This window comes from Aureococcus anophagefferens (assembly GCF_000186865.1).
Source record: "Aureococcus anophagefferens unplaced genomic scaffold AURANscaffold_13, whole genome shotgun sequence".
In the NCBI taxonomy this organism is placed as follows: Eukaryota; class Pelagophyceae; order Pelagomonadales; family Pelagomonadaceae; genus Aureococcus; species Aureococcus anophagefferens.
This window is the reverse complement of record NW_008705573.1, coordinates 674,232-693,280: the sequence shown is the minus strand read 5'-3', so window position 1 is coordinate 693,280 and position 19,049 is coordinate 674,232. Positions and strand designations below refer to the sequence as shown.

The 19,049-nt window shown below is 70.4% G+C and overlaps 3 protein-coding genes across 3 annotated transcripts; 2 read left to right on the top strand and 1 right to left on the bottom strand.

The window, feature by feature from the left end:
- Positions 1–7,642: 7,642 nt before the first annotated feature.
- Positions 7,643–8,497, top strand: AURANDRAFT_3445 (hypothetical protein; the record flags this gene model as incomplete). The annotated part of the gene is made up of 1 exon (XM_009039880.1): positions 7,643–8,497. A coding segment is annotated over one exon (855 nt), but the record flags the coding sequence as incomplete, so codon positions are not given.
- Positions 8,498–10,647: 2,150 nt separating this feature from the next.
- Positions 10,648–13,392, bottom strand: AURANDRAFT_65174 (hypothetical protein; the record flags this gene model as incomplete). The annotated part of the gene is made up of 1 exon (XM_009039961.1): positions 10,648–13,392. One exon carries the CDS (start codon positions 13,390–13,392, stop codon positions 10,648–10,650), a length of 2,745 nt encoding a protein of 914 aa, XP_009038209.1.
- A 2,847-nt stretch (positions 13,393–16,239) lies between these two features.
- Positions 16,240–16,479, top strand: AURANDRAFT_28476 (hypothetical protein; the record flags this gene model as incomplete). Its single annotated transcript, XM_009040077.1, has 1 exon — positions 16,240–16,479. A coding segment is annotated over one exon (240 nt), but the record flags the coding sequence as incomplete, so codon positions are not given.
- Between the last annotated feature and the right edge of the window lie 2,570 nt (positions 16,480–19,049).

Sequence of the window (19,049 nt, the reverse complement as noted above, 5' to 3'; positions counted from 1 at the left end):
TCGACGAGCCCTTGGCGTCGCCGCCGTCCTTGGCGCCGCCGGAGCCCTTGGCGTCGTCGTCGCTGTCGTACTTGCCCTCGGACTTGGACTCCATCGACTGCGGCGCGACGCAACAGAGCTGGCTGTGGCTCGGTGTGGGGCAGCTTTGGCAGCTCGAGATGTTCCAATAAACGCGTACCTTGAACTTATCCTAGTAAACCTAGAGCTCGTTGGAAATCGACGCGATGGTGCGGTGTCCTTTGATACGACCTGGGCGACCTAATCGAGCGCTTTGAACTCCTAGCTCTTCCCCTAGTCGACGCGAAGAGATCATCATACCGTCCCGACATCAAAACCGCGCGCAAATCGACGCAACAGACGACGAACGCGCGACGAACTCAGAACCTTCGCGCGCGACGACGCACGAGCTCAGATTCGCCGTAGGCACGATGGCCGAGGTCATGAGCCCGTCCCCCACGGCGCCGCCGGCGCCCGCCGTGGCGCCCTCCCCGTCGACGGCGCCCCTGGCGTCGTCGAACAACTCGTCGCGCGCGCTCTTCATGTCGCCGGAACCGCAGAAGGGCTTCCTCGGGAAGCTCAAGCGCCGCCTGAAGAAGAAGAGCTCGGTTCCCCCGCGGCGTCCGTTCCCACACGCGCACCGCTCGGTCGCTTCCGCCCCCCCGCTCCCCGACCCCGCAAACACAGGTCCCCGTCAAGGAGCGCCTCGAGGCGTCGAAGGAGAACGCGCCGAAGCTCTACTCGGCGGACGAGCTGACGATGAAGCTCCTCGCGGCGGAAGCGCGGCGGTCGCAGATGCTCGAGGCGCGGAAGACGCCGCAGAAGAAGCCGTCGCCCGCCAAGGACGACGCCGCGGACAAGGCCGCGGCGCTGGCCGCGAAGCTCGAGGCCGCGGGCGCGCGGCGCGAGGAGGCGCTGTCCGCGCGGAAGACGCCGCGGAAGACGCCGGCGAAGCCGGACGCGCCGACGCCCGCGGACAAGGCCGCGGCGCTGAGCGCGAAGCTCGAGGCGGCGAGCGCGCGCCGCGAGGAGGCGCTCAACGCCCGCGCGACGCCGCGGAAGACGCCGGCGAAGCCGCGCGGCGACGTCGAGGCGCCCGACAGCGCCGCGGCGCTCGTCGCGAAGCTCAAGGCCGCGGCGGCGCGCCGCGAGGAGGCGCTGTCCGCGCGGAAGACGCCGAAGAAGTCGCCCTGGAAGCCCGTCGACGACGGGAGCGCGCGCAAGGAGGCCAAAATGGAGGCGCGGCTCGACCAGGGCGAGCAGTCGGCGAACCTCGCGACCTTTCTCAAGAAGCAGAAGGCCGGGTCCATGGCGGCCAAGGCCGTGGAGCGGGGCGCGGCGGCCAAGGCGTCCAAGGCGGCGCTCAAGGAGAAGGCCGAGGGCGCGCGCGCGCGGAAGATGGAGAAGGCCGAGGCGCGGCGCGCCGAGGCCGTCGCGCTCAAGGTCGAGAAGGCCAAGGGCTTCGCGAGCCCGGACGTCAAGGCGCGCGCGGCCGCGGCCTTCGCGGCGCGCGCCGCCGAGTCCGAGGCCAAGTACCGCGCGGCGCTCGCGCGCGCGGAGGCGGCGACGCAGGACAAGGTCGCGAACGCGGCCAAGGACCGCGCGGCCGCGGTCAAGGCCGCGGCGAAGCGCGACGCCGTCGCGGCCGCGAAGCGCGACGCCCTCGAGGCGAAGCTCGCCGGCGCCGCGGGCCGCGCCCGGGCCGCCGAGGACGCCAAGGTCGCGAAGGCGCGCGCCGAGGTCGCCAAGAGCGCGATCAAGCCCAAGGCGCCCGGCGTCGTCGCGGCGCCCGCGGCGCCCGTCTGGGCCGCGGTCTGGGCCTTCGTCGGCGCCAAGGCCGACGCGTTCTACTCCTTCTTCACGGTGAAGGTCGCCTACATCCGCGCCGCGCTCGGCTCCACCTTCAAGTCCGCGTGAGTCTCCCCCCGAAGCTCCAAGAGGGCATCCCTCCCCCCCAAGCTCAAGCTCCCCCGCGCCCGTCGTAACACTGCGACTCCGCTTACGCGGCCGCGACGGGCTCGGTCGCGGGCGCGGGCTCCGCCGGTGTCGCGGGCGCGGCCGGCTGCTCCGTCGTGGTCGCGGGCGCGGGCTCGGCCGGTGTCGCGGGCGCGGCCGGCTGCTCCGTCGTGGTCGCGGGCTCGGCCGGCTGCTCCGTCGTGGTCGCGGGTTCCGCCGGCTGCTCCGTCGTGGTCGCGGGCTCGGTCGTCTCCGCGGTGGTCGCGGGCTCGACCGCGGGCTGCTCCGCGGCGGCCGCGGCCGCGGGCTCGACGGCCGGCTCCGCCGCGGGCTGCGTCTCGGGCTTCGTCGCCTCGGCGGGTGGCGCCTTGGGCTTGTCGCCGGCGGGCGCGAGGAGCGTGATCTTGAAGGGCTTCGACGCGTTGTGCTTCTGCTTGACGCGCGCGGCCGAGATCGCGTCCGCAATCTGGCTCTTCGTCTTCACGACAGTTCCCGCGATGTCGTAGACGCGCCAGCCCACCTGGATGCCCTTCTTCGCCGCGTAGCCGTTGGGCGCGACGCGGCTCACGCAGCAGTCCATGCCCCAGTCCAGGCCCGCCTTGCCCTTGACGGGCACGAGGAACGTCACGACTTTGACGCCGCCCGTGCCGGCGGCGGCCTCGTCGAAGGCCGCGGCGTCGAAGCGCTCGCCGGCGAGCTTCTTCGCGGCGGCCGCGTCGATCCGCTTCGCCTGGCTGGCCGACGCGGCGGCGCCCATGACGGTCGACCGGGGCAGCCCCTCGACCCACCGCCAAACCGTGCGACGGCATCTTCACGAACGAGAGGCAACTCCAACTTCTCGAAGACGCCCTCCAACTTCAAAAAAAAACAGAATGTAGGGGCGGGGGAAAGGGCCGCGTCGAAGTCAGGCGTCGAGCTTCGTCGGCGACGCGGCCTTGGCCTTGGCGGCCTCGAGCTTCTTCCGCGCCTCCTCGAGCTGCTTCTCCGCGGCGGTCATCGTGTCGTGCTGGGGCTCGTCGCCGGAGTCGTCGAAGTGGTCCTTCTCCTCGGCGGCGGCCTCGTCGGCCTGGTCGCCGATGCAGACCTGCTCGACGAGCTCCGCGGCCGCGCTCGCGCGGAACGCGTCGTCCGACTCCGCGGCGACGTCCTCGACGGCCGGCGCGTCGTCGCCCTCGTCCTCGTCCATGGCGAGCTCCAGCGTCTCCTCGAGGAGGTCCTCCTCCTCCTCGACGTCGTCCTCGTCGACGACGGCCGCCGCGTAGGAGTTCTGGCGGCGCACGCGCTCGTGCACGAGGCCGTCGCCGAACTGGACGACGTCGGCCTTGATCTCGTGGAGGCCGACGCCGACCTTGCGCTTCGCGACGCCCTCGGCGTGGAGCGCCTCGTGGAGGAGGTGGGACCCCGGGTGCGCGCGGAACGACGACTGCTTCTTGTGCTTCGCCGCGAGCTTGGCCATCTTGTGGTGGATCCGCGACCCCGACGCGAACGCCTTGAGCCCCTCGCCGCCGCCGAGCTTGTTGTTGTCCTCGTACATCTCGTTGACCGCGTCCAGATCCTTCCAGAGCCCCAGGCGCATCTTCTCCATGGGCAGGTCGCTCCCGTCGACGCCGTAGGGGTCGTCGAGCTCCAAAGCCACGATGTGGATCACGGAGAAGAACGCGATCATCAAACCCGTCAGCACGATGAACCAGGTCACGAACAGGTCCGCGCCCTTGTCCCACACCAGACGCACCTCGTGCTGCTCCGGCGACAGCTTCATGACGAACGCGTAGGCCATGTACTGCGGGAAGAGGCACACGCAGAACGCGAAGCGCACGACGAGCGAGATCGCGCGGATGCCGCCGGGCATGGGCGTCGTCTTGATCTTCATCGACGAGTAGAAGCAGCGCAGCAGCTCGTTCTGGCAGTCCAGCGCCGAGTCCTGCTCGAACGCGCGCAGCAGCTGGAGCTCGCAGCACGTGCGGATCGCGTGCGCGAGCCAGGAGTGGACGACGAGGATGCGCCGCGTGCTCCGCGCGAGCAGGCGCGCGCGCTCCTCGCCCAGCGCGCGCACCTCCTTGGGCGAGAGCTCCAAGATCAGCGCCCGCACGCTCTTGCTCGACCGCATCTTTTTTTGGCCGTCGGACTCCGCCGGGTCCTGCACGAGGATGTCGACCATCGTCGCGATGTGGAGCTTGGATACGAGCCGCAGCTCGAGGAGCGCGTCGGCCTGCTCCGCCGTGGGCTGGCCCGAGTTCGCCGTGATCATCGACGCCAGGTTCCGCATCTTCGTCATCGCCGTGCCGATCAAACCCCGCGCCTCCCACCAGCGGCCGAAGGACCACGACAGGCGGAACACCAGCAAAAACGACAGCGCGCTGCCCATGATGGACGTGCCCGTCGTCAGCGCGGGCATCTCGGGCCAGCCGAGCTGCTTCACGCGGCGGCTGCTGCCCGGGCCCGCGACCTTGCTGTAGTGGCGCAGGCTCACGAGGCCCCACCCCACGCCCGCGACCTCGTAGAGCGCCATGGTCAGCATCCAGTTGAACATGTTGTAGGACATGGCGCTCTCGTGCCAGAGCCACTGGATGATCAGCTTGTTCGTCTTCGCGTCGTGGGTCCAGGCAAAGAAGCCCGGGTGGCCGCGCCAGACGTACTTGGGCCTGGGCTCCGCCGGGACGTTCTTCGCGCCCATGACGTCCCGGACCGACGGCGACGACGGGGGAGCGGCGCTCATGCTCTCGGCGGCGGTCCCCAGATGGCCCCCAGATTTTTTAGTGCATTCAAAAAGTGCACTTGCAGTTCAATTGCACTTTGAAAGGCCCGTACTCGCACCTTCGTAATGGCGCTCACCCGGCGCGAGTCGCTCATTGCCATGGGCGCGATGGGCGCGGCGCTCGTCGCTCCGGCGATGGGCAAGATGGCCCGGCGGCTCTTGACGCGCGGCGCGCAGGTACCTACGGGCACGTATAAGGTCTACTACTGGGCCGCGGGCTCGCGGTTCCTCGGGCGCCTGCCCGGGATCCTCGCGATCCTCGAGCACGCGGGCGCGGACTACGAGCTCGTCGACAACAAGCAGTGGAACGGCCCGCCGATCTTCGCGTGTCCGATCGTCGAGACGCCCGCGGGCGCCGCGGTCTCGCAGAGCGCGGCGATCATGGCGACGCTCGGCGCCGAGCTCGGGCTCGCGCCCTCGGAGCCCGCGGCGGCGGCGCGCGCGCTCCAGATGTCCTGCGACGCCGTCGACTTTCTCGACCAGGGCTTCAAGTTCAGCGTCGACGAGCCCGCGCGCGCGCAAAAGTGGATGGCGCATTTGGACGCTCTGGTGAAGGAGGACCAGCCGCTGCACTACGCGCACTTCCAGCTCTGGCAGGCCGTCTTCCTCCTCACGCAGCACCACGGCGGCACGCTCCCCGGCGGCATCTCCGACGACGTCGCGGCCTGGGTCGCGAAGATGGAGGCGCTCAAGGGCTGCAAGGCCGTCCTCGAGATCAACAAGAAGATCCCCACGGCGCCGCCCGGGGGCGTCTAGGAATCTAGACCAGCGTCAGGTTGAGCGGCGCCGACGCGTTGGACGCGACGAGCGTCCCGTCGACGTAGGCGCAGAGGCCCGGGCACCCGTACACGGTCCCGCCGTCCGGGTCGAAGGTGATCGCGACGTCGCGGCCGTGGTACTTGAGGTTGTCGACGGCAAAGCGGGACTGTGTCAGCGGCGCGATCACCAAACGGTCCTCGAGCGCGCCGCGGATGCCCAGCAGGCCGCCGAGGACGAGGTCGACGAACGTGCTGTGGAAGTAGTCGACGTTGCGGTTCCGGTCCGGCGTCGGCGGCGTCCCCTGCGCGCCGGGCACGGCGCCGTACATCATGGACCGCGCGATCCAGTAGCCGTCGTCCGCGTGGATGTTCTCGCCGAGGTACGGCAACTCCGAAGACGCGTTCGGCGCCGCGCCTTTCGTGTGCTGCCGCGCGTACTGGGCGAGGAGGTCCTCGAAGTCGGTACGACCGACCGCGGCCGCCTGCGCCGCCGAATAGCGCCCGTCGCGCGCGCCGTGGAGCACATCCGACATCGCCGTCAACACGCGCGACGTCTCGTAGGGCCAGCTCGGCGCGTTCCACGCGCATTCCGAATGCGAGTAGTTGTAGCACCCGCAGCTCACCATCGCCGAGTATTTCGACGCCTCCAACGGGCAGAGGCCCTGGACGTCCAGCGCGGCCGTGCGGAGGCCGTGGGGCCCCGCGAAGCCGTCGGACAGCGATTTCCACGCGGCCTCGTATTTCGCCGTCTCGTCGTAGGGAACGACGCCGAAGAACCAGGGGCTGCCGAGGCCCAGCAATTCCTCGGCGTCGGCGAGCGCGTCGCAGGGCCAGAGGTCCGAGCTGCAGTTCTTGTGCTGCGCGTCGGGCCCGAGCGTGCCGCAGTCGTAGTCGTACCAGTCGGTCGAGTCCCGCGTCCCGTCGAAGCTGTGACCGTCCCGGGCGTACTGCGTCTTGTTGAGCTTGAGCACGGCGAAGTAGCCCTTGTCGTTCCAGAACGTCGCGAGGTACATGTCGCGGATGTCCGCCGCGACGCGCGCCATCGTCTCGGAGACGTCCGTCTCGCCGACGGCCGCGGCGATGTCCGACACCGCGGCCGCCTCCGCGTAGACGGCTCCCGAGATCGTCGGCCGGCAGCCGCCGCCGGACACGGAGTTCTCCATGGCGTCCCAGCCGTCCTCGATGTGGAAGCATCGCGGGGCGCCCGGGTTGCACGTCGCGAAGGGGTCCTCGTCCGCGGCCTCGCAGTCGCACGCGCCCGTCGGGCAGCGGTCGAAGCGGTGCTCGCGCACCCAGCCCTCGACGTTGGCGACGAGCGAGGGCAGCAGAGCTCTGGCGAGCGTCAGGTCGCCGCCGACGCCCAGGGACCGGCGGAGCGCCATGGTCTGCCACGACGTGTAAATCCGCGGCGGCGTCGTCGTCGCCTCGGTGCCGTTCGCGTAGCGCATGGGCCGCGCGAAGAAGTAGCGCAGGTAGGAGTCGTGGTACGTCGCGTTCCGCAGCCAGCGCGCCTCGGCGAGGTGGTGGCCCGAGGCGGCGTTGATGACGCCCTGCGCGTCGCCCCAGAGGCAGCCCACGGTGCCGTTCGAGGGGTTCCGCGGCTTCGCCGGGTCGGCCTCCGTCGTGGGGTAGCGGCACTCGCTGAAGGCGAAGGGCGCCGCGTCGAAGCCCGTCTCGATGGTGTGCTCGCGCATCACCTTCAGGCGGAAGTAGTACGCGGCCTCGACGTCGGCGTCGGCGACCTCGACGAAGGGCGCCTCTCGGACGGCCCAGGCGAAGGCGCGCTCGCCCGACCAGCCGTTGACGGTCGGGAGCCGCGCCATGAGCGGCTGGAACTTCTGCGGCTGGAGGACGGCGAACTCGGCGGCGGCGCCGGTGAAGAGGAGGGTAGCCCGCTTCATGTTATGGTATTCTTCTCGAGGTGCACCATGAACTTGAAATCCCAGTCTTGACGTTTATATAGAGCTCCTGAAACTTCCAGCCCAGCCGCCGGCGCTGAAAGCCAGGCGACCGCTCCCGCCGCCGGTCCCGCCGTTCGTACTGCAGACCGCCACGCGCCCGCTGCTCGTTGCGTTGGTGGTGGTGCTGCTCGCGCCCGGCGGCGGCCGCCCGTCCCAGCCAGCCGGATCTCTCCACCATGGGCAGCGGGAAGAGCAAGAACGCCGAGGGCAGCATCTCGCTGAAGCTCACGCTCGAGGGCCACACGGCGCGCATCCACAGCTGCTCCTTCAGCGCCGACGGCGCCCTCGTCGTCACGGGCGGCGACGACAAGACGGTGAAGCTCTGGAACACGGGCAACGGGAAGCTCGTGCGCGACATCGAGGAGGCCTCCTACGTGACGGCCTGCAAGGTGTCGAACAAGGGCGACGTCATCGCGAGCAGCTCGACGGACAACACGTGCAAGCTCTGGGACGCCTTCAGTGGCGAGCTCCTCAAGACGCTCGACGGCCACGAGTCCTTCTGCCTGAGCTGCAACTTCAGCCCCGACGGCAAGCGGCTCATGACGACGTCCGACGACCAGACCGCGATCCTGTGGGACGTCGCGACGGGCGAAATCCTCCACAAGCTCGAGGGCCACACGGACAAGGTCTCCAGCGGCGCCTTCAGCCCCGACGGCCTGCGCGTCGTCACGGGGTCGTTGGACATGACGGCGAAGATCTGGGACGCGACGACGGGCGCGTGCGTGAGCACGCTCACGGGCCACAGCGACTGGATCCTCAAGTGCGACTGGAGCCACGACGGCAAGCGCATCGTCACGGCGTCGACGGACCAGACGGCTAGGCTCTGGGACTCCGAGCGCGCCGAGTTCCAGAAGGAGATCAAGGGCCACCAGGGCACCGTGACGTCGTGCGCGTTCTCCAAGGACGACAAGGTCGTCGTCACGGGCAGCCTCGACCACACGGCCAAGCTCTGGCACTCCTGGCGCACGGACGAGTGCATCCACACCCTCGACGGCCACACGGACCACGTCACCTGCGTCGCCTTCTCCTCCGACGGCACCTGCGTCATGACCGCGAGCCGCGACCACACGGCCAAGATCTGGCAGGTCGCGCGGAACAAGGCCGCCGACAGGTCCACGCTCCAGCGCACCGTCTCCGACGCCCAGTAGGGAGGCGCCGCGCCGCGGTCTTCTTAAGGGCCCGCGCGTCTCGCGAGAGAGGACCGTTAGGCCTACCGTTGAGCAACTTCGTGCCACCGGTGTGACAACGATGGAGCTTGCGAGAATGCGGGCAGCCCTCGCGTTGGTCGCGTTGCTCGCGTGGCCGGCGGCCGCGGGCCCCTTCGCGGCGTCGACGACGCGCGTCGCCGGCGTCTCGGCGTCGTCGATGGCGCCGCACACACCGGTCACGCGCAGGTCCGCCGGCGGCGTCGAGGAGGTGGACCGCGACAGCTGGAGCGCGGTCGTCGGCGGGGCGCCGGCGGCGGTCGTCATGTTCTACGCGCCCTGGTGCCAGCACTGCAAGCGCTTCGCGCCGGAGTACGCCGCCGTCGCGGCGGCGGCGGGGACCGCGACGCTGACGTTCGCGCGCTGCGACGGCGTCGAGCACGAGGACCTCGCGCGCGCCCGCGTCCCGCGCGCGGCCGCCACGCATGCGATGCCTAGGCGGACGCGCACGACGTGCCCTCGTTCCCGTCGTTCCAGCTCTTCCGGCGGGGCGCCAAGGTCGCCGCGTTCCGGGGCCGGCCCGACCGCGCCGCGCTCCTCGCGTGGGTCGCGCACGAGGCGCCCGCGTTCGCCACCGTCGAGTTCTAGATAGTATGATGTTATGGCCGCTCGATCTCGATGGCGACGTCGTCGCGGTCCACGGGCAGGAAGGCCGGCGTGTTCGCGTAGACCGCGTAGACGCAGGCGCCGTCGCCCGTGTAGCCGAGCTTCGCCTGCCACTTGCGGAGCAGCGCGGGCGGGGCGCCGCCGTTGGGCCCCGGCTTGGGTACGAGGCCGCTCGCCGCCGCCGCGGCGACGAGCTCGCGGCGGAGCGCGTCGACGGCGGGATCCTGGACGTCGCCGCGGAACGGCGCCGCCAGCAGGTAGCGCTCCGGCTCGAGCACGTAGGCCAGCGACGGGTCCACGGCGACGCCCGTCGATAGCGACGGGTCGAGCAGCTCGCCGTCCAGGGGCGGCAGGCGCGGGTCGGCCGGGTCGAGGCCGAGGCGCGACGGCAGCGGGCACCGCCAAGTCACCTTCCGCCGGACCGTCGTCTCGCCGTCGCTTTTCGGGAGCGCTTCCACGCTGATCGCCAGCGGCGCCGTCGTCGTCGAGCCGCGCGTCGGGTTCCGCGTGTCGACGCGGAAGCAGAAGTCGGGCAGCGCGGACGCGACGCGTTGCTTCCGCGAGTTGGACACGTCGACGACGGACGCGACCATGGCCAGCCGCGGCGGCGTCCGCACGACGCGCGCCGTCGCGCCCGCGAGCTTCACGGTGTCCAGCGTCTCCTCGCCGGGCCGCTCGGCCGTCGGCGTCGCGAAGAGGTCGTAGACGTCCCAGAACTTGGGCGCGATCTGGTCCGTCACCAATTTCTGCGGCGACGCGCGCCACTCGTCGACGACGTCGACGGCCCGGCCCGCATTATCCCACGACACGACGCTCGCGCCGTGGAGGACGACGCGCGGCGCCCACTGCACCGGCCAGCCGCCGGACGCGACCCACTCGTAGCGCGTTTCGCCGCCGCGCGCGGCCTCGCCGTAGACGTCGAAGCGCGGCGCCTCGAGGAAGCCCGCGGCGTCGGCGAGGAGGCCGCGCACGGCGCCGGCACCCTCGTAGTCGCCGAGGGGGTTCCGCCAGGTCGCGCCGGGCGCCAAAAACTCGTCGAGGTGCGCCGGGTCCGCGCCGAGGGCGCCGCGCACGGCGTCCTCGAAGGAGGCGGCGTTCACGAGCGTCGTCGTCGGGCGCGTCCGATGCCGCCCGGGCGGCGCGACGAGCGCCGCGCAGCGCGCGAAGGCTAACGCGCAAGCGAGAAGTTGTCGACAGCTCATCGGCTCAATTCTCGCCCTCAACCCGCGGCAACTCGACTGCAACCCGGCGGCAACATGGCATCCGCGCACGCAAGCCCCGCACGCGTGGCGTAACATATCCCGCCGGCGGGATATGTTAGGCGAAAGAGAGAGGTTACAGGTTTTTTGTCGCGGCGCCGACCGGGGGTTGGGAGTCGCGCGCGCGGCGGGGCGTCGGCGCGGGCCGCGTCAGTGGGGCCCGCCGGCGACGACGTCGCCGTAGGTGCCCTTGGCCTCCGGGTGGTACTCCATCTCCGGGAAGGCCATCATCGTCGCGCGCTTCTTGGCCTGGGAGAACTCGCGGTGCTTCAGGTCCGCGCGGCGGAAGGAGCTCTCCGAGGACAGCGACACCGGCGGCGGCTTGCGGCCCGGGAGCTCGGCGACGCGGTCGGCCGCGGAGTCCGCGTACTTGTGCTGCCGCGACTTGGCGAAGGCGGACTGGAACTGGAAGTCGTCGATGTCCGGCGCGAAGTCGTCCTTGGCCTCGGCGAAGCCGTCGGGCACGGTCCGGGGCTCGTCCGCGTAGCCGTGCATGTCGCCCAGCCCCGCGACGTCGGCGCCGGCGCGGTGGAACGAGTGCTCGTAGTCCTCCTCGTCGTGCATCGTCGCCACGGGCGGCGCGGCGAACTCCTCCTGCGTTTCGCCGCCGTCGGGCTTCTTGCGCCGCAGCTTGATGTTGCGCACGGACGTGGCCGCCCGGAACGACGCCTCCTTGGCCCGGCGCATGCGGTTCTCGACCATGGTCGGGTCCCAGAAGTCGCGGTCGTGGGGGATCGCCGGCCCCTTGGGGATCTTGAACTTGGGCTTCTCGACCTCGGGCAGCATGTCGAAGTCGTGGATGTCGACGCCGGGGATGTGGGGGATCGGGAGATCGGGGATGTCGATGTCCGGGACGCCGAACTTGGGCATGTGGAGCATGAAGCTCGGCACGTCCGGCAGCCGGAAGTGGGGGATCTCGATGCGGTCCGGGAGGTCCGGCAGCGCGACGTCGACCTCGACGAAGGGCACGCGGAACGACATGGCCTCGGTGATGTCGCCGTCCCAGCCCGTGACCGCGAAGCGCGCGTCGTACTCCGGGTCCGCGCAGACGTAGGAGAGCTCCTCCGTGATGTGGGGCGCCTGGCGCGCGTGGTTGACGTCGTCGAGTTTTTCGATCTTCGCCTTGCCGAACTGGGACGCCGTCGGCGGGTTGAACGAGTTCCGCCGGTCCTTGCCGATGTCCTCGCCGGGAAAGTAGCCGAGCTCGTAGACGTGCTTCTCCAAGCCGTCCTCGGGGAAGAGCGTCTCCGTCATGTGGGGCGCCTTGACGTCCTCCTCGTCGTCCTCGTCGGCGTAGAGCTCGTCCTTGGCGAACTTGATCGTGTCGTCGATCTCGCCGAAGACGTAGTCGATTAAGGCGCCCGCGTCGACGATGTCCAGCGGGTCCTGCTCGGACGCCTCCGGCGTCACGGACTCCGTCGGCGCGTCCTCGTAGAGGGGCTTGCAGGGGTAGTCCGTCTGGCGCTCGCGGATGTCGATGGGTTTGCGGTGTTTGCGTTTCATGGCGGCCTCGTGCGCCACAATAATGGAGCCGCCCCGCGAGTCCTCGTCGTCGCGCTCGAGCTCCATCGCGGCGATAGACCGGCGCGCGTTCGCCGGCCGCACGACGTTGCGGACGTGGTCCTCGAGGTCCTCGTTGACGAAGATGTACGCGCGGTCGACGTGGCCGAAGGAGCTCGTCCGCCGCCGGCGCTCCTTCTCGAAGGCGTCCAGGGACGCGGCCTGCAAGTCGTAGTGGCCGTCGTAGGCCTTCTCGTCGCCGCGGTGCGCGGCCTCGAGGTCCGCCGCGTCGACCTTGAAGCCCCGCACGACCCAGTCGAAGCAGACGCTGACGACGGCGAACTCGTAGGCCGTGAGGTCGACGTCGACGACGACGCCGATGGACGCGTGGTCGATCGGAAGCACGCCCACCGACGCCGGGCTCCGCACGTAGCCGCCGTACCAGCCCAACCGAGGGTTCGCGCAGCCCGCGCGGACTTTGACGAGCTGCCCCTTGGAGTAGGCGCAGTCCGCCTTGCGCCCCGGGACGCGCTTGAAGCCCGGGATCTCCGCCTCCGCCAGCACCTTCTGCGCGTCCACGGGCTCGCAGCAGTCCGGGCACTTCTTCGCCGCGAGGCCCAGGTGGAAGTGGAAGCACGGGCACGCCTCCTGGTCCAGTAAACACGCGACCTCGCGCTCGCCGTCGCGGATCCCCTGCCGCCGCGCCTCCTCGAGGTTCCGCGCCCGGTCCTGCTGCGCCGCGTCGTACTCGGCGGCGAAGCGGTCCTCGTCGTCGTTCTCCGCGTCGACGGCCTCGACGGGCCGCGCGCCGCCGCCCGCCGCGCGGCGCCGCTGCTGCTCCGAGAAGGCCTTGGCCCGGTGGAGGCCCGACGCAAACGTCAACACCATGGGCCGCGCCGCGGACGTGACCTCCGCGACGATGCCCGGGAACGACTCGCGCGACGCTTCCACGACCAATTTCCCGTTCACGGCCACGAGCTCGTCCGTCGGCTGGAGCTTGTCGGGCCAGAAGGGGCAGTCCTCGTAGGTCTCCTCGATCTCGAGGACCTCCCGCACGGCCTTGTCCTTGGAGTAGGCCGCGATGTGGAGCCGGAAGCCGAGCTGCGCGCCGGGCGCGAATTTCGCCTCGAACAAGCGGCCCGCGGAGAGGAGCTTGCGGTAGTGGCGGTCCGTCGCGCGGCGGACCTTGACGAAGGCCTGCTCCCGCGAGTAGCGGACCACGTTGCTCAGCGCGCCGCTCGGGTCGTCGTAGGCGTTGAGGAGCTGGCCGCGCACGTTCGCGTCCTTGTCCATGGCGCCGAGCTTGCGCGCCGACGCGCGGCCATCCTGGGACTCCTTGACCGTCGGTTTGATCAGGAGCTCCTTGGGCACGCCGTGGAGCCCGCGCACGTTCATGGCGGCCGACCAGGCCCGGCAGAAGGCGGGGCGGCACCCTCCAGCCCTCGGCAGCCCGCACTCTAAATTTATGTTGCGGGCAAGATCGTTGAGGCGCCGGTTGAAGAAGGCACCGTCGACCTTTTTTTTGTGGGGCAGCTCGGGAGACGCCGCCAAGGTCTCGTGTGCTCGTCTCTGGCGCGGACACTAGCAGCATATGGTTAAATCGCCGAGCCTCGGAGCCCCTACGCGTTCACGAGGCCGTAGCCGTTCGTCGCGGGGACGGGCTCGGCCTTGGGCTCCTTCTGCTTGACCATGAAGGCCGCGAGCGCCGCGCCGAGGAGGAAGGAGATGCCGTAGGCGACGATGGACGTCTCGCTCGGCGCGTAGGTGGCCCAGGCGCTCTTCTCCGAGCCCGGGAAGAAGTGGATCGCGTCGAGCCAGCGCCGCGGGTAGAAGAGCTTCGTCGGGTTGAGCTTCTCGACGTGGATGTCGTCGAGGCGCTGGCCGTCCTTGACCGTCGCCGCCAGGTCCCAGAACAAGGCCCACCAGGTCGCCAGCGCGTCCGCCGCCGTCGCGTTCGCGAAGGCCCCGAGCGCCGCGGCCCGCGCCGCGCCGTCCGCGTCCTTGGCCGCCTCCTCCACCGCCCGGCGTTTCGCCTCGATGTCGTTGGCGACGTCGTCGATGGTCTTGGCGACGATGGGCATGGCCGCGTCCCAGAAGCGCGCGGCCCAGTTGCCGACCATCGCGTGCGCCCAGTACTGCGCCTTCGCGTCGACCGCGTGCAGGCTGCCCGACGCCAAAGGCTCCGGCACGGCATCCGCGTCCACGTACACGGGCACGTAGGACGCGGCGTGGGGCGCGTACTGCGCGACCCAGAGCACGGACGGGTAGCCCGCGGCCTCGCCCCGGACGCCCCGGCTCTGCGACACGAACCTGGGCAGGAAAAGGGTGATTCAAGTTCGCTTCAACATGAGTGTTCCGCGCGCGCGCGTTCCGGAAAAAGCATCCATGCTTCGAGACCGTTCCGAGAGATGATCGCTCGTCCAAAAATCAGCCGAAACGAGTGGAAAACGGCCGAGATAGGAGCCTTTGAAGTTGGGAATTTCGCTCTCTTTTCCTGCACTGAGCCGAACGAGTAGGAGCAGCGGAAGATGGAGATGGCCCGCTCGAACATGCCGCTCGACGCCTCGTCCATGGTCACGGCGTCGCCCGCGTGGGCGTAGCCCACGTCGAAGGTCGCCGACGTGTCGAAGCGGTTCGGGTCGCCGTGCGGGCCCGCGGCGATGCCTCGCGTCATGTCGTACGGCGTGCCCTCGTAGTGGTCCCGGAACAGGGCCTTGACCGCGTCGGCGCCAAACGTCGATTCCGCCGTCACCGAAAAGGGGTAGTCACGGCCCCAGGCGTCCGTGTCGCCGGGCAGGTTGAGGGACGGCGCCGCCGTGTCGAAGACGCGCCACTGGCGCCGCGTCGCGTACGGCGACAGGTGGAGCCGGCTCAAACCGTAGACCTCGAGGAAGTTGAAGTCGGCCGCGCCGTCCCAGAGGCCGACCTTGGCCGCGACGGTCCGGACGTTGTCGGACGCGAGCCACCAGTCGCCCTTTTCTTCCTCGGGCAACGTCGTGATCACGAACTGGTTCGCGACGACCGCGACGTCGCCCGGCGGCACGCGCCGCGCGGCCCAGACGGCCGACGCGCCCGTGTCGTCGGCGAGGATGTGGAAGACCCAGGCGTGCTCCGTGTCTACGACGGTGAGGGCCTCTCCCGCTTCTCCGGCCGTCGAATCGGCGCCGTAGTAGCCGTACTCCTCGGCGAGCGCGCCCATGAGCTCGACGGCGCACTTCGCCGTCGCGCAGCGCTCCAGGGCGATGGTCGACAGCTCGCGGGCGTCGAGGAGCGCGAGGCCGCCCTCGCTCACGGGCAACGCGGTAATCCGCGCGCCGCACGTCGATTCGCCGATCGCGAGCTGGTGCTCGTTCATCATCGCGTAGGCGCCATCGACATAAGCGTTCGTGCGGCTCGTGCCCCAGGGGATCGTGCCCAGCGGCGCGAAGTCGCCCTTATTTTCCTTCCAGGGGTAGTAGTCCTTGAGCGCGGCCGCGGCGTACGTCGAGCCCTTGGCGTCGCCGACGAAGCGCGGGTACTCGGCGCGGTAGCGGTAGACGGGCCGGTCGCCCTCCGGGTCCACGGTCTTCGCTTCGACCTTGCTGAGGCGGAAGTCGCAGGCGTTGCAGTCGTTCGTGTGGCTGGTTGTTGGGCCGCCGTCGCCCGTGGCGTCGGCGCCGACGATGATCGACGTGCAGCGGTCGTTGAGCCAGGCCGGGTCGTAGTCGTCGCCGAGGATGACCAAGGACTGGATTGCCGGTGCGACGAGCGCGACGAGGCTGGCAAGGCGGATCATTGGCGAGCCTGCCATAGCTGCTCTGAGAGCTTGCTCCGGACAAATGATAATCTCTCTCTCTCTCTCGGCTCGCCGGTCGCCCAAAACTCGAGACATCATGCAGGTTCGCCAAGCGGCGTCCAGACGCGCCCACGCGCGCCCAAATCCGCCCTCCAAACGCCGCGCCGTGCCACTAAGCTGCGGAGACGCTGCGCGCGTCAAAACCACGAAAAAACGACGCCGCTGGAGGACGTTTCCGCGGAGAGCGGTCGCCGCAGCATCTACGGGTGCGCGGCGGTCCTCGACGGACGGGCGCCTCTCCCGCGGCGCCGCCGACGCGTGGCAGACACGCACAGCATCTCCGCGGCGATGCGGCGCGGCGTTGCGCGGCTCCCCGCTTCGCCGGGGACGCGCGGTCGGACGTTCGCCGCGCTCGTCGCGCGACCGTCTCGCGCCGCGCGAACCCCAACCCCCCCCCCCTCCCCTCGCAGAACGATCAGGGCCAGCCCGTCGACCTCTACATCCCGCGCAAGTGCAGCTGGACGAACCGCCTCATCGAGGCCTTCGACAAGGCGTCCGTGCAGATCAACGTCGGCTCGATCGACGCGAACACGGGCCTCTACACGAACACGTACAAGACCTACGCGCTCAGCGGCTACGTGCGCAACAAGGGCGAGTCCGACATGGCCCTCACGGACCTCGTCAGGAAGTCGGACGAGGCCCTCTAAACGGGGCATAATAAAGCCCCGTCCGCGCGGCTTCTCGGACCGACCTTCCTCGCTTCGTCTCCCCTCCTAAACACCACTACGACTCTGCTTCGCTTTGGCGCCCTCGAAGAACGGGGGCACCACCAAACACCGCGAGTCTTAGCCGACCGCGATCATCGCGGGGCGATGGTCGACGAAGCCGACGTCGTCGTCGTCGTCGTCGTCGGCGACGTAGGGCGCGTACTCGACGTCGAGGTCCGCGGGCGCGACCTTGGAGAAGTCGAGCGCGGCGTCGACGCAGACGTCGCAGGCGGCGCACCGGAGCCGGTCGCAGCGCGCGGACTTGCGCGTGAACACGTTCCAGCCGAAGGCCGGCCCGCAGTAGACGCCGACGGCCGCGACGACCGCGCCGTCTCCCACGAGGACCGTGTCGACGTGGCCCTCGAGCTCGAGGCCGTAGACGACGCCGGGGCCCCGGTCCTCGACCGCGCCGAGCTCGCCCGCGCGGCGCCACGCGCCGCCAAAGCGCACGGGGTGGTTCGGCGTCAGGAAGCAGCCCGCCGCGACCTGGGCAGCACAAGGGTGATTCAACGTCTCTTCAACGTGCGTGTTCCGCGCGCGCGCGTTCCAAAAACGGCATCCACGCTTCGAGACCGTTCCGAGAGATGATCGCTCGTCCAAAAATCAGCCGAAACGAGTGGAAAATGGCCGAGAAAGGAGCCTTTGAAGTTGGGAATTTCGCTCTCTTGTGCTGCCCTGGCCGCGACCTCGACGACGGCGACGGCATCGACCGCCGCGGGCCAGAGCTTCACCACGCGGCGATGCCCGCCGGCGCCCGTCGCCACGTGGTCGCCGACCGCCAAAGCGTCCATGCGCCTCCGCGAGCCGTCGCGGAGGCGCAACAGGCAGTCGCCCGCGAGGCACTCGCAGTCGCGCGTGCAGTACGGGTGGTACGCGCAGCCGCTGTAGGGCTCCGTGCCGTAGTCGTTGGCGACCTCGACGCCGTTGCGGTGCACGGACCTCGGCATAGTGGAGGGCCGCGGCGTCCGGAAGTTGTAAAAGGCCCAAACGAGCCGCATGAGGTCGGGCGACGCCGCGACGACCTCCGCGGTGCGGCCCGGGGCATGGGCGCCGGCCTCGAAGAGCCCCCCGCGGCGCGCGCCGAGCGCGCAGAAGGCGTAGAACGCCTCGAGGCCGGGCACGGGCGGCGGCGGCCCGTTCGCGCGCGCCGTCAGGTCGGGGGGCGCGAAGCTCCACGACAGCCTGATGAGCTTGTTCTCGTTGAGCACGGCCCAGTACGCCTGCCACGCCGCCGCCTCCTCCGCCGCGACGCGCTTCGCGCGCTCCGGCGACCAGTCGCGCGAGGGCTTGGGCCGGTGCGGGAAGTCGACGGCCTGCGAGTGGTTGCGACGCGCGTAGAGCGGCGTCGGCGCCGCGTCCGACCGGAGCGCGCCGAGGATCGCCGCGCGCGCCGCGGCGGCGAAGTCCGCGGCCGTCGCGCCGTCCCCGGGCGCCGCGTAGGCCGCGAGGATCGCCGCGGCCGGCAGCACGGTCGCGGGCTCCTCGTCGGCGTCGCGCCGGGGCGGCGTGCGCGGCTCGTCGCGCTCCCGCGCGCTCCCGCGCTTCGGCGTGCCGTCCCAACTGACGCGGGGCCGCCTCTCCGGGGAGGCGTCCGCCGCCGCGCCGTCGACGGACGCGGCGAGCGCCGCCGCGCGCTCGAAGAGCGCGCCGTCGCGCGTCACCGGCGGCGGGGGCGGCGTCGGCGGCGGCGCGTCGACGGAGGCGAGCTCCGGGAGCTTCTTCGAGGGGCTGCTGATCTTGACGTCTTCGTAGATTTTGTCGAGGTCCAGGTCGTCGCTCCGGCGCAGTTTCTGCGCGCTCAGGCTCAGGTCCTGGAGCCAGTCCGGCGACGTCGAGCGGGGCATCGTGCGGGAGCTCCTTACGGCGGCGGGGCTGCCATTCCGGAGAGGAGCATCTCCGAAACCGCACGATGCATCGATGCGAAGCACCTTGCCGTGAACGACGGCGAGCATGGAGGATCGGCCTTGAGCTTCCGATGCGTGCGCATCCCCTCGCACTGCTGTGCGTGTCGACCGCGTTCCTCGCGCCGCGCGCGCCGCCGCTGCGCGTCGCGCGCCCCCCGCGCGCCGTCGACGAGGACACGGTCGTCGACGCGGAGACGAAGACCGTCGTCGACGCCGTGGTCGAGTCGGCCTTCGCCTCGGTCTCCGACGACGACGACGCGCCGGAGACGCCGGACGACGCCGTCGACGCCCGCGTGCTCAAGGCTTTTGGTATTGATGAAGACGCCTACAGGGCGGCGGCCGACGGCACGTACGCGTCGTCGACGCTGCGCACCGTGAGCGCGGCGCTCCTGAAAGCGCAGGTCGCGCTCGACTCCGCGAGCATCTGGTTCGAGACGGAGGCCGCGAAGAGCAAGGCCATCGTCCAGGCCGTCGTCGAGTACGCGAAGCGGCGCGTCTCCTACGAGTCGAGCCGCCTGCTCGCGGCGGCCGAAGACGTCGCGTCCAAGAACGTGAGCCTCGGCGACGCCGTCGCGCTCCTGTCCGCGGGCGTGGACCCGACGAGCT